The sequence below is a fragment of the Centruroides vittatus genome, unplaced genomic scaffold, assembly GCF_030686945.1.
Source record: "Centruroides vittatus isolate TY-2023 unplaced genomic scaffold, ASM3068694v2 contig_329, whole genome shotgun sequence".
NCBI lineage: Eukaryota > Metazoa > Arthropoda > Arachnida > Scorpiones > Buthidae > Centruroides > Centruroides vittatus.
In genome coordinates this window covers 1,451,149-1,469,481 of record NW_027122113.1, presented here as the reverse complement: position 1 = coordinate 1,469,481, position 18,333 = coordinate 1,451,149, and the positions used below count along the sequence as shown (strand labels likewise).

The 18,333-nt window shown below is 24.9% G+C and overlaps 1 protein-coding gene across 1 annotated transcript in view; it reads left to right on the top strand.

The window, feature by feature from the left end:
* LOC136973742 (twitchin-like) overlaps window positions 1-18,333 on the top strand; it is a 245,808-nt gene that overhangs the window by 97,957 nt on the left and 129,518 nt on the right. Inside the window, 3 exon segments of the mRNA XM_067268488.1 lie at window positions 5,084-5,157; window positions 8,575-9,120; window positions 9,336-9,560. Of these exon segments, the coding sequence (XP_067124589.1) occupies window positions 5,084-5,157; window positions 8,575-9,120; window positions 9,336-9,560 (845 nt within the window).

The window sequence follows — 18,333 nt, the reverse complement described above, 5'->3', positions numbered from 1 at the left end:
TTTTTTAAGCCAATAAGTGTTTTGTTACCACCCCTGGGCCATAAATATTTTGATAAATACATTCCCCTACTATTCTATAGTAAATCTTTGCAGTTAACTACACAGTTGGCTGAAAACAATCAAAGGGAAACTCTTTCTAAGGTTTTATTGGGTATCTTCTGTCTTTGTTGACATTACTTTAACTAATCACAGACTTGTGAAAGGAAAAAATTGCTGCAAAAAGCCCTGCTTCCAACCTTTGAAGTAAAATGTAAACAATCACAGTAAATTCACTTTTTAAATCGATTTTTAGCTCTAATTAACTAATTTAATGCACTTAGACATTAAATTAGCTAATTTGACAATATTTAGGCGAGAAAATGTTTTTAAAACTATCTAGTGATAAATATTCCCGGGAAACTCCACCTTGCTATAGTAAGTCTATGGAAGATGTTTGTGCTGTTAATTGGCTTTAAAATTTTTGTCAAATGAATTCATATATATTTTGAATACATTTAATTATTTTACAAAAATAAGTGCAAAGCCATGTCAGTTGTACAGCTGACTAATTGGTGTCGTTCACAACTACTCTCCCAGCTAAGTAATTAGAGACATAGTGTGAATAATGGCAATAACTTCTTTCCTGCTCTAGGTAGAGAGCTGCAGTTTGTTTTGTTTAAAAGAGGGCAGATGTTTCTATCTAATAGATGTACAAAGTTCAGCGATTCTCTGTAAATGAATTTTTTTTCTTTTGCTCATAAACTTCAAATTTGTTCGTAAACTTAATATTATTTTAAATATGTATAAAACTAAAAATGAAACAATCGTAAACTGTAATATGTTTTTAATCAAACAAAAAACAGATTGAATATAGTGCAATATTGAAGCGAAATATTGCGATTTAAAAAATTACCCAAAAAACGCAAAAATGTGCCTCATAACGAATTCCATCTATTTACTTAATGCTAAAGATTTTTAGCATGGAGTGGGTTAACTGAAAATCTTACAATTTTAGCAGACTTATCACAGCCCACTAGGTATGGCAATCAAACTCACTCATTATTAGACATAGGGCTAAATACCATAAGTGAAGCTAAATTTTTGATCCACCAGTATCTAGTCTCAGATCACCTTCCTTTACTTGTCTTTATTCCTGATAAAGACATAGCAAAAATAATTATAAAATGATGTAAAATAAACAAATTATCAATAAAATTATTACAGGGTGCTCTTCTTTCCTGTTTCTCTTGGAATTATTATTACATGAGACCTTTCAGTGGACGAACTTGCAGATTATCTAATGTCTGCTATTAATATTCATTGACAAATACCTTTCAGAAAAACATTTAGAAATAAATAATACATTTAAAAAGAAAATTTCCTTAAAGAAAATCATAACCAATGAAACACTCAAGAAAACTAAATGGAAAAATTTTTTTCAAAGAATTAAAAAAGAAATTATCTTCTGAACAACGAACTAAAATAGAATATAAAATCAAAAATTTGTCAAAACAAATAAGAATTGACATTCATAAAGAAGAATCAATGTATTATGACAACCTTTTTTGTAATACCAAGTCTCTGGTAGACTTTTGGAAAAATATAAAAAAACTGCCTTTTAGTATAACTAAACAGAAGGATGACAATAAAATACAATCATTGCAGGTTAACGGAAATCTATTTGAAAATGATGAAATCATAACCAAAATTTTCGCAGAACATGTAAATAGTGCATGGAACAGGGAATCTACGGTAAGAGTGAATCAACCCTTACAGTCAAATTTGTCTATGAGAACTCTAAATTCTTTTGTACTGGAGGATACAACTGCAAATGAAGTCTATTATACAATAATGAACTTAAAAACCTGTACTCCAGACATAGATAACTTAAATATGGACATAATTAAAACAATTGCAGATATCTTTGCTACTCCTCTATCTTTTCTGATAAACAAATCCTTCGAAACAGGAACCTTTTCAAATAAATTAAATTATAATATGCTCATACTGATATACAAAAATAAAGGGTCTAAAAGAGACATAGAAAATTACTGTCTGATTATCATCATCCCCGTGCTAGTAAAAATAATAGAGAAAATTTTCTACTTTGGAAATACATTGCCAATCTAAACATGATTCATAGTTATCAATATACTTACAGACAAAACTTCTCCATAATAGATGCATTATTACATTTCAAACAGGAAGTTATGAACAAATTAGACAAATCTCATTCAGTAATAGCCTTATTTCTAAACTTATCAAAAGCTTTTGACAGCATGGACCTCCAGATTCTCAAAAAAAAAACTTTTTAATACTGGCTTAAGAGGAGTGCCTTTACAGTGGTTAATGTCGTATCTGTTAAACTGAAGATATCAAGTAAAAGTAAACAATGCATATTCGAAAAGCTTCTCACCGAAAACTGGAACCCTCAAGGATCAATTCTTGCACCATTACTCTTCAATATTTACTTGAATGACCTGTTTGAAGTGATAACAGAAGTGAAAGTAATAGCATATGTAGATGATATTGTCCTAATACATTCCAACAACAACCTCCTAATTCGTATTGCACTGCTTGTGCAATACGAATTAAATGACATCCTCTACAAACTAACTGACTACATGAACTCAAATATGTTAAAACTAAACCTGAACAAAACAAGATATCTCTACTTTGTAAATAAAAATAAAAACATTGACAAGGAACAACTTCAAATAATAATAAATGAAAAGAAGATAGAAAGAATTAACTGCATAAAATATCTTGGAGTTTTAATAGATGATAAACTCAGATATGATAAACATATTGAAAATTTAACAAAAACTGTCACTAAGTTTACTGGCATAATCAGAAAAATACAGGATTTCCTAAACATAAATACGATAAAACGACTATATCATATCTGTACAGAACTAAAAATTCAATACGGTATAACTATATGGGGAACCACATCAGACTATATCACTAACTGTCTACAAATACAACAAAATCATCTAATGAGAGCCATTTTCAAATTAAACTGCTACGAATCAACTTTCTATTGTTATCAACAAGAAAAATCAATTTTAATTCTTTATGTTCTATTTAATGTTCTTTTTGTTAATATACATTTAACTGAAGAAGACTGTTAAAAATGGTTGAAAATGTTATTATATTACTAAATATTTTTGCTGGATGGTTAAAGGTGGTGTTTTTTATAATTATTCTAATTCCAGTGTAGTTTAATATTGTTTGTATTAAAAAGTTTATTCAAATCCATTACATAAATACATAAATATTATATACAAGAAATTTCATTCAAAGTTCTATAATTTAATGTGGTTTATATAAAGCATTCTATTTAATTCATGTAGAAGTTAATGTAATTAAAATAGTTATTATTAAAATAATGAAAAATTTTATACATAAGTTTTTATCAAACTTACATAATTGAGAAAAGTCAAGTATTCATTTTTTTTAATTCAATATTTTTAATATAATTATATATAAAAGACCTAAGACCTAAGACTAAATTAGTCTTAGGTCTTAGGTCTTAGTAATTAAGTAAAATCTAAAAATTAGTCTTAGGTCTTGAATTGTTAGATTTTGATTTAACTACAATTATGTAAATATTGATGTAAAGAAAAATAAATAAGTTTTTGATCAAATAAGTAAATTTAAATAAGTAATGATTTTGTTCCAAAATTGTAATTTGTGATGAAAACATCATATTACTGTAAAGGAAGCAAATAATACAGATTTTCTTAATTTACATAATACATTTTTTGTTATTAGTATAAATTATTCTGAATTTGATTGCATATAAAAATCAGTTTTAATTGGAATTCTTATTTTATTCTCTGAAAACATTTTCATGAAAGTAACTTCTTAATCAGGTTTTGTAATTAAATAAGTATTTTTCTAATTCGAAATCTAAATGAAAAAAGAGTAATACATCTGAACTTAAACAGAGAATAAGTTGAATGAAATGTATAATGTTTGATAAAAGGATTTATTTCCATTTATATTAATTTTTTTATGATGCAGAACTTATAAATTAATATTAAAAATGCTATTGAAAGAACTATCTAATATATTATATGAAAGATATGAAGTTATCATTACAGATACAGTGGAACCTCGCTTAACGAGCATAATTTGTTCCAGAATCTTACTCATAATGCAAAACACTCGTTAAGTGAAACAGTTTTTTCCATAGAAATTAATGTTAAATATGATATTGCATTCCATGCCGAAAAAATACTCAAATATTTTATGTATAACGTTTATTCAAAGAAAATTACACAATATACATTGTTAAGAAGCGTCAATCTTCTTCATCTTTTCTTTGAGCATGGAATGAACCAACCTGGAATGTGAATTCAATTTGCAGAAAACAAAAAAATCACAGATAATATGTCTGATGAAGACGCCAAATTATATGCCAAATTTGTGGGCTATGTAAAGACTATAATTAAATATTAGAAATTAATTTGACTAGAGGTAGGCAGTTATGCTGCCATCTCATATTAAATTTAATAATTATAAAGAATTAATTTTTAATTTAGATATTTTTAAAATTTAATTTGGAATTGGTCATTAAATTTAGTACGAGATGGCATGTTTATTATATAACGGGTTATGATTGTCAATCTTTATATGTAATATGTGTGAACACAAGTTTGAAAAAATGTGTGATCATGAGTGACACTAAGATGCTAGTGGAATGAGTGCTAAACACAGAATGATGAAGCATGTGCACAGTCCAGGATTTCCACTCTCCTTGTCACTCATTATGCGAAACATCGCTTGTTAAGCATGTCAAATTTTTACAATTTGTTTTGTTCATTATGTGAAATACTCGTTATGCGAGGTGGTGAGGTGCTCCTTAAGCGAGGTTTCACTGTATATTTTTTTCATAACTTAAATATTCTGATTTTAAAAAAGTTTATTTTTAAAACTATTATATTGAATTTTGTTATTTATAATATGTTAACTTTTATGCATTAGATAATTGTGTTTTTTACTATTAAAAATCTCAAAAACTTTGACAAAAAATGAAAAAGCTCATAAGTAATATAAATGTTATTTAATTTAAATAAAATTATTTCATTTAAAATAGAGCCACCAAAAAAGAAACCAGAGGAAAAGAAAGAAAAGAAACCAGAAGAAAAGAAAGAAAAGAAACCAGAAAAGGTTTGTATTTTAAATAATGAATTTCAAAATAATTTAATAATTATTATAAAATACTGTATCTTAATTTAAATATGTTTTATACTAATAGTATTTAATTTTTTTTAAATAGAAGACTAAATACAAATAAAAATTTTTGCTGTCTTCACACATCTTTCACAATTACAAGAACACAATTAACATGAGCAGAGTCAACCTTTCTTTTGAGGCTCTTCCCTGTTTACAAATATATAAATTGATTAAAATACAAAAATTTTTATTGTATTTAGTTTTCTATTTTTAAAAGTACATTTTATCCTGGAATTTTAGAAGTTTTTCAATAGTATTTAAATTTAAGAATACAAGAATTTGACTCTGTTACTGTACTAACAGTTTTATTCATCATCTTGAGTTAAACTTAGAATTAGATTTAAATCATGAGTTAAGTTAAAATCTATAATCATCATTCATCAGTTCTAAATTTAACTTTTAAATATTGCTGCTGTTGATTTAATTCTTGTATTACATGTTATTGTTTATTCTGATTGAATTTGTCTTAAGACAACATAAACAGATTTAAATTTATTCATTAGTCCAAAGTAACTATGTTTTTGTAATTAAGATTTAAATTTGTTTTGATTTTGTCATTTCATGTTTTAAACTGATCTCAACTACCAAAAATACTTATGTTGTAGCCAAATATTTAAAATAGTCTTTAAAAATGTAACATTTTTATTTTTGTTCGAATTTTGTCCCAATTTTAAACATTTCTTTCTTTCTTCTTTCCGTTAGCACTTATTTCTTCTACTCTACTGGATATTAGGTTTTTTTAGTGGTTTTAATTTCTTTCCTGTCTTTTATTTGCTTTAATTTTTAAAGTCTTGTAACAAAATAGTAATTATTTTTCATTTCATAGTATTATAGATCTCCATTTCAATCCATTAATGAATATGAAAAGTTAAATAATTCTAATTCTAGGATTTTGAGTGCAAAATCTTAAATTATATTTCTGTGTTGAATAGCATTGAAAAATTCCAGGGATGAATGCCTTGAGTCTGTCAGACCCATGCGGGTAAACTTGTACGTATTTTTCTACAATGTTTTTTAGTTTACCAAAAAGTATCAATTACACTTAAAAAGGTGTTTTAATAGTTGTTAAAGCCTTTTTTCAATAATCTCAACTTTTACCTAAGATATATCAAAGAAATCATTGTATTGCAATACAACAGAATGTTCACTGCAAGCAAACTAGGAATGCCTCATACAGAGATCAAAATTATGTATGATGATAATGTAATTGTTCACTAGATGCATAGCATTAAAACCTATAAATTATGTAAACAAATAACTCAAATAAATGAAATACATATGTATACAAAGCATAAAAAAGACTTACACGGATGAATAGCCTGGGTCTATCAGACCGAAATTTCTGCTATCCATGGCATAGTAAAATTATTCTATTTGAATTTTACATGAATTTTAGTACCACCCTTAGTAGGAAGATTTGTGTAATAATAATTGCCTACCTATATAAATACATAACAAATATATACTGCAAAAGTCACTTGGGTCTATGAGACCCATTTATTGCAGGGATATAATTCTTGATTTTAAATATTGTTGTGAATATAGATGCAAAAGATTTTAACTTCTGTAATTGAAATAATCACTAGCTATCAATTAGACTTTTTTCCTGTTATTAATAAACATATATATTAATTTTATTGAATTTCTAAACATTTGTGAAAGGAAATAAAAATTTATAATTACTACAGAACCAATTTGATTAAATTATGTTAAAAATCTGTATAAATTATAAATTTGTTTGTTAAACAAACAATTAAAGTAGCAACAACTAATACATATATCAGATATGCTCCAGACATGTCATTCAACACAAAATGCTTTTTTCAGAATAAACTAACTCATTTATCTGCCTTTTTAGAGTAAAATGAAGCCTAATTGATCCCATTAACTCTTGAAGATACATATATAAACTTAAAAATGCTTAAATTTCAAATTTTTGTTCCAAAAATACATTTTGTATTCAAATACAGCAAAAATATTCTATTCTATTTTGATTTTCTTTTCTTAATTAAAACTCAAACTATCATAATTTTTTGCTTATAATTTGAGCAGCTTATAACTTTCAGGTGCAATTTATTGTCACATAATCCACAAGGGTAATTTTTCTTGACAAAAAGTTTAGAGTCATAATTTTTGCAAGATCATTTTGTTGTTTATTTGTTTTTTGGTGCATTAGCAATGAAGTGATGCAATTTGTAAGGACTTCAAGAAAACGTCTTAATGTAAACAAAAATAAAGTGATTTTAGAACCCTGTTTTGATGTGTAAAAATTGTGCAAATTATATGCAGACTTGGCATAGTCCACACTATAGAAGTCAGATGTCTTTTTAACATAAACTCCATAAATTATATTCAGAAAATTACAGTACATTTATTTATATGAAGAATAATATATTTAATAATAAAGAAAGAAATTAATTTTCAATAAAATTAATAGAAACTTTTAATGCAAATTTTTACATGATAACTTTTATTAATTTTCTCTTATTATTTTAAATGGAAAAAAAAAATAAATACACGTAGATAGTCAAATCATACATTCAGAATAATTGATGGCATAACAACAAAAGTATATTAGTTTCATTCAGTGTCAATGATTACTTTTTTTTTTATTTTAGATTATGATTTAAAAATTCAGGATACAAAAAGTAGTTGATAACAAAAAATTAAATTTATTTTATGCAGAAATGAATTAAAGGAGATTGGATTTTTTCCTTTTTGTAATTCTAAAAGGATCTTTATATATTATAAATAATTTTATATATTAATATATAACTATTTATTAAAATTTATATTAAAACAATGTAAGAAAATTATAATATATTATAATTTTTTTATATTGTTTTATGTTAAATTTTGTACACTTCTGATCATGTAATATTGTGTTTTAAGAATAATAAAACATTTGAATTAAATGAAATTAGTGACAAAATATTTTATTTTATATAATATTTATAATAAAGGTTGTGAATAAAATTTATTTTTTCATTACAGAGTCATATTTATTTTTTGCATATTTTTTACAGTATATGAAAAATTCTATTTTATATAATTGAAATTTAATATGTTATATGAATTATAGTATGATATTATTTTATAATACTTTATTAATAATGTGAATTTACTAAAATATTCATCAATAAATTTATACATTTTGTGTTTAGCTATTATTTTATTGATAATATTTATGCTGTAACCTGTGTGCAAAATTTTTTAAATTTGATTTATGCGCTAATCTTAGAGATAATAATAATTATACTCTATTTAGAATTTAATTTATTTAATTGTTATGCATGAAATAATCTTGTAATAACAAAATGTTTTTCATTTGTATCTAATATTCTCACATAGCATGTTTTAGAAATTCCTTCGACAAATGGCTTGAAATGTTTAAAGTTGAGTGCAGATATAACAAATTCAGATTCCAGTTATTCAAGTTCTAAAGAAAATCATGCCATTCACATTTCTAGCCATCAGAAACAACATGCAGAAACAGTTACGAAATATCCAACACCAAAAATTATTGTAGATGAGTCTGAAACTTTAACAAATTCTTGTTCCAATAATATTCAAATGACATTAAATCAAACTGGTAACACAAAATTTGGTTTTCTTGATGATTCTTTAACTATATCAAATCAACATTTAAATGTTAATAATAATGAGAACTTTGCAAAAGCAAATTATAGAAATCGCAGATATTCTTCATGTGATGATTTAAATTCAATAAGAAAGACTATTGGACGAAGATTTTCAGTTAGTGAAACTTCAAATTTAGAAATAAAAAAGTATTTTGGTTCTACAGTTGCAAGTTCTTCATTCTGTTTTAAACCTGGATCATTTGTTATGGTGCATGGAAAAATATTAACAGTAGAAGAATTAGAAGATATGTTGAAGGTATTCCTATATTTAACATTGTGTGTAATATACAATATAATTAATTTTGAATATCATAATCATTTCCCACTTTTACTAACATTCTCTTCTTATAACTTGACATGAATGAATTGAAGACATGTTTGGAAATAAGTGTGATAAATGGAAAAGCATTAACATGAAAATGATAATTTAATTTTTGAGAACTTATTTTTTTGAATAATTTTATAATAAAGAAAAAAGAAGAACCTAAGAAACCAGATGAAAAGAAGCCTTCATTGAAAGATGCTGTTCCTCAAATATCAGTTGAAGAACCAAAGGGTGAAGACAAAAGAAAACCTTCTGCTGTCCCTCTCATTAAGGAACCAACTCCAGAACCAGGAAGGAAAGGCTCTGCTGCATTGGATGTAAGTCCAAGTCCTGCTGGTTCACGCCGACCATCCATCATTATAGCAGATGAGGTAGGTCTCGTATTTTTGTCATAGTCCAAGGAATACGTGCCATAATGTTTTAAAAGTCATTGTTAAAATGCAGGAATATTTCACTGTTGCAATTTTATGCTGTTTTATATTTGTTTGTTTGATATATTTGATTAGTTTCTGTTGTGTAAGCACCTTTATGTTTCATTCATTGTGAATAATTCATGTATTTTAACATTAAATAATTTATTTCCTTTTATGTTTATAAATTTTATTTTAAATTTTTGTAAACTTTTCATTTATAGAGCTTTTTTGAATTTTTATTTTGTTATATTTTGCAAAGCAACAGTGATACATTTTTAAGGATATTTTACTGCAATTATTACAAAATATTTTAGTAAAATGAAAGAATATTTAAAATTCATATTTTATTTCTTTATTATTAATTAAAGTGTACATACATTAAAAATAATCTTGTAACATAATTAGCAGTAAAATATCAGATATTCCTGTTATGGTGTATCTTTTTATTATGTTAATTATGTATTTATATATGGTGTTAAAAATTATCTGCATACTTTCTAATTACAATAAAATCATAATTTAACTGAGATACAATGAGATTTGTATTGGTGTTATTTATTATGTATAAGCATGATTTAGTTTTGGTTACTTATACTAGTTGAATTGAATTAGATGCAAATTCTATAATTTATTAAATTATTACGTTTATAAGGCATGCATTTTTACATATATTTTAATAGTAAAATAACAAGTAATTTGCAACTTGCGAATCTGCAAGGGTGATTAATTTAAAAATTTAATTAAACAAAAAATATGACTAAAACATTTCATTAAATTTTAAGTATATTACCATTTATAATATATTCTTCATTTTTTTTTCAAATATCAAATTCTTCAGCTCAAAAAAATAAAGAAAAACAAAAAGCTGTTTACACATTACATGATTGATTGTTAATTACAAACTGAAAATTGTATTACTTTGATAAAATCAGAATATGGTGTGTTTTATAATAATGCTCATGAAGAGAGAAAGGGAATACAAAAACTATTCAGTGGACATAATGTTAAAATACTATAATTTTTATTTAAATATCCTTTTAATTTAATACTATAAAAAAACCAGTCTCAAATTAAATATTAATATTCATTTGACTTTTAATTTAACATACTTTTTAATTTAAAATTACTTACTAATTCAATGCTTATTATAAAATAACATAAGTTTTAATTTTATTTAATTAATGGTTTTATTTTAATTATCCATTATGCAGATAATTTTAGCATATAATTAATGATATGAAAATATTCACATCATTATATTGTGTAAATAAATGTCATATTATTTTTGGGCCATGTATTTTTTCAATATATTTTGATGGCCAAAATTTTTTCAAATGACTTTGTATATGTTGTGATTAATATTTAATGTTAAAGTAATGAAGTTTAAAACATGTCTGTATGTTTTAATAAATTTAGTAATTAATTATATTATTTAATATCTTTGAATTGTAATCGAAAATGTTAAATCTCATAGTAGTCTAAACTTAAGACTTTTAACATAATTAATTTCTAATATTCTTTAAAATTTTCATAAGAATTTTTGTGTTTTATAACTTTATTAATTTATATAAACAAATTATGACATGAAACTAATTATATATAGAATTTCAATAAATTTTTTGAAAAATATATTACAAAAGTAGGAAGGAAGTTTGCAGTTTTTAATTTTAGTATATGTATTTTGATTAAATCAATAGATTTTTTTTTTAGTAATCTTGATAATTACATTTATTAAACACTTTAGTATGAAGATAGCAAAGTGGCCCTCAAAGCCTCCCTCAATGAGTAAATTGAAAATAGTAAAATTTTGAAAATAGTATCAACAACTATTTTCAACTTTTAAAAATCTGTTTTCAGAATACACAACAAAAATAAAATAAAAAGCAGCTATCTTTTAAAAAATTTTTGAGAAAAATATAAAAATTTAACTTCATAAAGTAATTTTAAAATTCCATACAATGAAAAGTTTGATTACCAATTTTCACAAATCATTCTATTAATAAAAGTCATATGGATGTTATGGAGCTATGCTAATACAATCTTTTTTTACTCAAAATATTTACTTTTAAAAAATGTTAAATTTATTGTTAATATTTTTATTTTCTTAACAATGAGCACAATTTATATTTTTTTTTACAATTTAAATTGGATGTTATCTTTTACTTCTAGGGATAACCTATGTTTTTTACCATTCTTTGTTTTTTATTTTCTTTTGATATATGCATTCTGTTATTGTATTGTTTGTATTGGTGTTTTCATTTTTTATTTCTTATAAGCTTCTTAAATATTTTCCACATCATATGCTCTTTCTCGACACTGGTGACATTCTTTCCAGTGTTGTTTTAATATATTGAGTGCAGTCATTGAAATCTTGAAGTAACATTTTAAAAATAACATATATTTTGGAAAAATTTAATTATTATTTTTATCATCTTAAGATAGGCTGAAAAACATTGATCTGAGAGCATCATCTAAGGATCAATATATGGGTATTTAGCATATCCAAGCTATTAGATAAATTTTTCTACTTTGGAATAATTGAATGTTGAAACAATACTGAAATCAAATATTCTGAATACTAGAAGACAACTTTTTAAACCTATACAAATTCAGTTTTATAAATATAGTCATTTATTATTTTTTTAATGCATTTATTATTATTCTATATGCATTTCATGTTGTAAATAAATAAATTTAACTTTTATCACATTTGTTTGAGTAGTTGAATTATATTGCAACTTAAAAATTAATGGATTGAATAGTATATGCAAAATTTAAAAATTATTTTGTTTTTTTAATTTAAATATTTGAAAAAAGAATTACTTGAACTGGGATTACACTAACTTTAGTGTTCATTTCTAAAATTGATTAGTCAGTGATAGTATTAAAAAAGTAATACAGTTGATTATTTTATGTGCAGATTAAATTTGATTTGATGATGAACTATAGAATCCAAATTAGAATATAATTGGTATTGCCAATAAATTAGATTTATTATTAATGGTCATTCTCTTTATATAAGTGGTAGAATGAATGAAAAGACTGAAAATACAGAAACAACCTTTAATTATGTGATTAAAGCCATTCATTGTGAACAGTTATAGGTTAATAGATTTACACTTGTTACAGAATGAAATATTTATAGATTTATAATAAGAATTTGCACTTTAAAACAATATATATAATATTTAGCTTTTTTCAAAACAAATCAACTTATTAGCTTTATTGAATGTGTTGAAATTCTATTGTATCATTGTTTAATTTTTCAAATTAATGAAAAATATTAAATGTAAATATTCTAATCTGAAATTAAAAATTATACTAAATATTTAACTAATTGTTAATAATACCATTGTGTTTTTTGTGTGTTTGTAGTAATAATTTTGTTAATTTTTGTTTAAAAATAAATTAATTGTATTATTGTATATTAACATATATTATGTGTACACTGTATATTTAATAGTGGATATTAATTCATTTTATTTTTTATATTTTTAAAATTTATTTTTTACATTGTTAATTTGATTAAGTTTAATTAAAAAGTTTTAAAAAGATGATAAATGAATGTTTGTGTTTTTTAACGTTGTAATTACATATTATTTTATCATTTATTTTTACATTTAATGGATTAGGTACCTTTATGATTGTTTTGTATCAGAATTTTTGACATGTTTATATCATTTATAATAATATGAAAAAAATAATAATAAGTATAGTAATGCTAAAAAAACACAAAATATGCTTCAAACTATATAAAATTCAAGCAATGAATTGCAATAAATTAAAGTTTACAGTTTCTACATGTAAAAATGTTTTTAAAGGTCTTGTAGATTAATTTAAATTTTCAAGACCTTTAATGGTATCTAAAAGTATTTACTTCAACCCCTACAACTATATATATATATATATATATATATATATATATATATATTTGTTTTAATTATAGAACAAATAAAACATTTTAATTGAATTATATAATTGAAGAATTTACATCATTTATAAAGTCAAGACAAGATATGCAGTATTGAATGTATTGATATATTTTTTTATAATATTTTTTGGCACGAAAATGATTATATAATGTCAAATTAAGAATTATAGTATATATGTTACAGTAAAAACCCGTTTTTAGTGAAAACGCGTTTTAACTAGTTGAAACTAGTTTTTACTGGATGTCATTGTTATAACCCGTTTTGTCTAGTTAAAACTAGAATTTACTGCTGTACATGTTTTGATTTTAGATAAAACTAAAATCAAACATTAACTTTTTAACTTTTAACATTAGTTAAAACTAATTTTAGCTACATAAATATGTTTGGGGAAATAAATAAAGTGATGATTGGGATTAAAACATTTGCATTATTTAATACGATATTTATTGAAAATATTGGTCACACATCTGTGTTATTAACATTAATTAACCCTTTGTCCCTGAAGGCACCGATCGATCGGTACCCTGGCTTTTTAAGCAAAACTTCGAGGGTACTGGTTCATCGTTACTTTGGTAAATATCGATTTTTGTAAAATTTATTAACAACACATATAATCTCATTCGATATGAAGTGAATAAAGTATAATAATTCATTATATTAGTTGATAGCAGTATAAAATTTTGATTTCAAACAAATGTTTGGTATAATGTGCGATAATTTCACAACGAATAAACATACATGCATAAGTGTTATATCAAATTGTACAAAACAATATTCTACGTCTTTCTGGCTCAGTGCCAGCAAACAACTATGTAACTAGACAATGTTAATTTTCACAAAATGTTACAAATTATCAAGTTTATGTGTCAGTTCTGATATATATTATTTTTTTTCTTATAAATTTTTCTAATAAAATGCATTGAAAAATATCGTATTTAAAACTAAAGATATTAATAAATGTAAGTGATTTTTTTGGTATAGATATAATGATAATTTGATTTTTGGTAAACTTTTAAAATAATATCGCCTGACTGATCTATATTGCCTTAGGAGGGATCGCAAAATAAACGTAAACAAGATGTCGGGGGAAAAGGGTTAAAGTGATACGAAATTCATCATACACTATAGGAACATGTTAGCTGAATGACCTTGGTCGAAACAGTTTTTACTAAGCCATTTTGTTAAAACCCGATTTGTCTAGTTAAAACTAGTTTTAACTCAAATTTATTTTTGACTAGCAGTAAATTCTAGTTTTAACAATGACATCCAGTAAAAACTAGTTTCAACTAGTTAAAACGCATTTTCAGTAAAAACGGGTTTTTACTGTAACATATATAATTGAATTAGTAAAAATATATAATATATTACTAGTAAACAACAAATAACACATCTACTATTAATTTCATTCACTTTCCTTTAATTGATCTCTTAGTTGAAACTTGAATTACTATAAACTATCATCAAAAATTTAATTAGGAACAAAATAGTTAAACATGCTTAAAAATGACAAAATTGTATGCAAATGTTATCATGGCAGTGGTGTGCTGTCCATGGAAGCTGTGGAAGCACTGCTTCCCTTGTATTTTCTAAAATATAAGTACATACACAGTGCGGCAATTATATTCCGGGACTGGATCTATAAAAATGAAACAAAACAATTTTATTCAAATCTTTTTATTAAATTATTCAAAATACTCTCCTCCTGCTTCAATACACTTTTTATAGCGATTCAATAGTGATTCAAATGCCTGCTCAAGCTCAATTTTCGGTATTGCCTCTAATATGCACGTAGACTCTCTTTGGATGGTTTCAATATCATTAAAAATGCGTCCTTTCAACTTCATTTTCATTTTTGGAAATAAAGAGAAGTCACATGGTGCTAAATCGGGGGAATATGGCGAATGATTCAACACACAGACTTGATTTCGTGCCAAAAATTGACGAACAATCAATGATGTGTGACTCGGTGCATTATCGTGTAACAAACACCAGTCATCAGAATTGCGATATTCTGGTCGAATTCGACGAATTCTTCCCATTAATCGTTGTAAAACTCCCAAGTAGAAAGCAGCAGTAACTGTTTGACCCTGTGGGACGAACTCACGGTGGATGATGCCTTTGCTATCGAAGAAAACAATGAACATCGTCTTGATTTTTGATGGAACTTTTTGTGTTTTCTTGGCTTGAGGTGATGATTTTGACTTCCATTCGGCACTTTGACATTTTGTTTGTGGGTCATATTGAAAACACCAGGTCTCGTCACCAGTAACAATTGATTTGAGGAAGGTTGAGCTGTTATTTGCTGCTCATACAATCTCTCTGGAATGTTCCAGTCTCATCAATTTTTGCTCTGGGTTAGTGTGTGCGGAACAAATTTAGCACAGACCTTTGTTTTTTCCAAATCTTCTTTAAGAATTTGTCATATTGTCTCTTTGTTAATGTTTAATGCCTGTTCCATCATTCTCAGTGTCGCATTGCGATCGTTGGATACAAATTCTTGCACTTTTTGAATCGAATCTGCTGTTCGAATTGTTTTTGGCCTTCCCACACGTTTGTCGTCCTCCAGTGATTGTCTGCCTTCCAAAAATTGCTTGTGCCACTCAAAAGTCTTTGACCGTGATAAACACTCACTTCCATACACTTTTTGCATCATTTTGAATGTTTCTGTGGCACTTGTGCCAAGTTTAGCGTGAAATTTAATAACAGCACGTTGTTCCATTATTGTTTTCTGACCTGTAACAAAACAAACTGATTAACAAAATATCAAAAACAATGATAAACGTCAATCGATTTAAATAAAAGTTTTAGATTATGTTCATATATGTCCAAACTTCATATGACATAAAATTTAAACAGATGTCGCTACTGGTTGCTGAGATATAGCTTCAGTCCCGGAATTTAATTGCCGCACTGTGTATTGTGTGATTATTTTCAATTTTAATGTACTTTGTATTACTTAAAATTAATAATTTATTATAACTGCATTATGTATCTTATTACAAATTTCTATACATGTGAAAAACAATGATGAGATTGATATTGTATATTTGAATATAAATTTGTATATGCATATTCCCAATAGAAGCATTGTATTGCCAAATATGGGACAGTTTCCAGGGTGAAAATAGTTGAATTGTGTAAAGCAGCCAGATTACATGCATTTGCGCATGTAAACTTCTTGCAGTTTAGCTGGTGGATGCTATACACCAAAATATCATATAACTCTTTCAGTGATTCTATCCATTAGCCACTTGTAGGGAGCTATTTGACTAAGTGCATTGTTTTAAGATTTAAAAAGTGAAGAATGTTTTATGTTATTTTTATGCATGTTTCTTTACATAGCTATATTTAATTATAATTTTCTTTTAATTATAATTATATTGACAGATTTTCAGACATAAAATCTTTAGAATTTTTATCACTTTTAAATGTTAATAATTTTAAATATTATGAAAAAAATTTTCCAAAGCGAGTTTTAAATTCTTCAAATTAACTAAATTTTATGGAGAATTTTTTGATTTATCTAAATTACATAGTGAATTGCAATATTTATATTCATGTCCAGACTATATTGGCAAGTCACTCTTAGACATAAAACATATTATAATTAATGGCAATCTGAACAAAGATCTACTAAAAGAATTACATGATTTAATATCATTAATTTTTACGGTACCATTATGAGTGCATCTGTTAAGTGCAGTTTTTCAACCACGAAGTGAATTCATACATTTGCAAGGAACACTCAGTCAGAGGAAAGATTGTCATCACTGGCATTGCTTTCAATAGAAAAAGGGCTTCTAAATACTTTGATAGAATTAATGACAAACAATTTTTATGATAAAGTAATTAATGACTTTGTGGAAAAAAATTGCTGAATAGAGTTAGTTTACAAAAAATAATAAAAACAAGTGCTTATATCTTTGTTTTGTGTCAATGTATCTATTTTAGAAGCAAAATAAATAAACTGTTTATTTTTATCATTTCCAGTATTTGTTTAAAATTTTTATGGAAACACAACTTCCCTATCATCAAATGTCACTGCACACCACTGTATCATGGTACTAAAAAATTTAGTTGCAATATGTTAGAATATATCATTTTGAATACATTTACAAACCCGAATATTTGGATAATTTTCTTATATCAGAATTTCTTTTATATATGTAAATAAAATATGAAAATGTTAATTAGCAAATATAAATAATTTAGTTAAAAATAATAATAAAAATAAGTCAAAATATTCCAGTTTATTACTATATTCAGTACATTGGTGAAAATGTTTATAATAATGTAATCAATATTATCAAACTAAGAAGTTTGTATTAGGAATTAACTTTTGTTCTTGGTTCTCATTTGTAAAAAAGAGAGTTTTTTTTACTAATTATGTTATCAAACTAAGAATTTTGTACTAAAAAATGTAATTTATTTTTGTATTTTGCTTCCCTTATATATAGATCTTGACCTTTTACAATAAAATTTGATTGATTAAATATAGTTAACTAAAATAAACTAAATGTTAAGAATAAGGTAGATAACATAACAATGCCTTACATAGTAGATTAACTTAATTCATTTTCCATTCACATTACAATATTACTAAATGATTACTTATATTTTAGTCTTTAATCTTAATAATGTCTGTTTAATTTTTTAAGTTATAATAGTAAATATAAATGCTTTTAAATATATTTTGTTTAAAGAAAATAAAATAAATGTTAGATAATTAATTACCTATATCAATTTATATGAAACAAAATAAAACATTAGATTGATATATGATAATTTGTATATTTCAT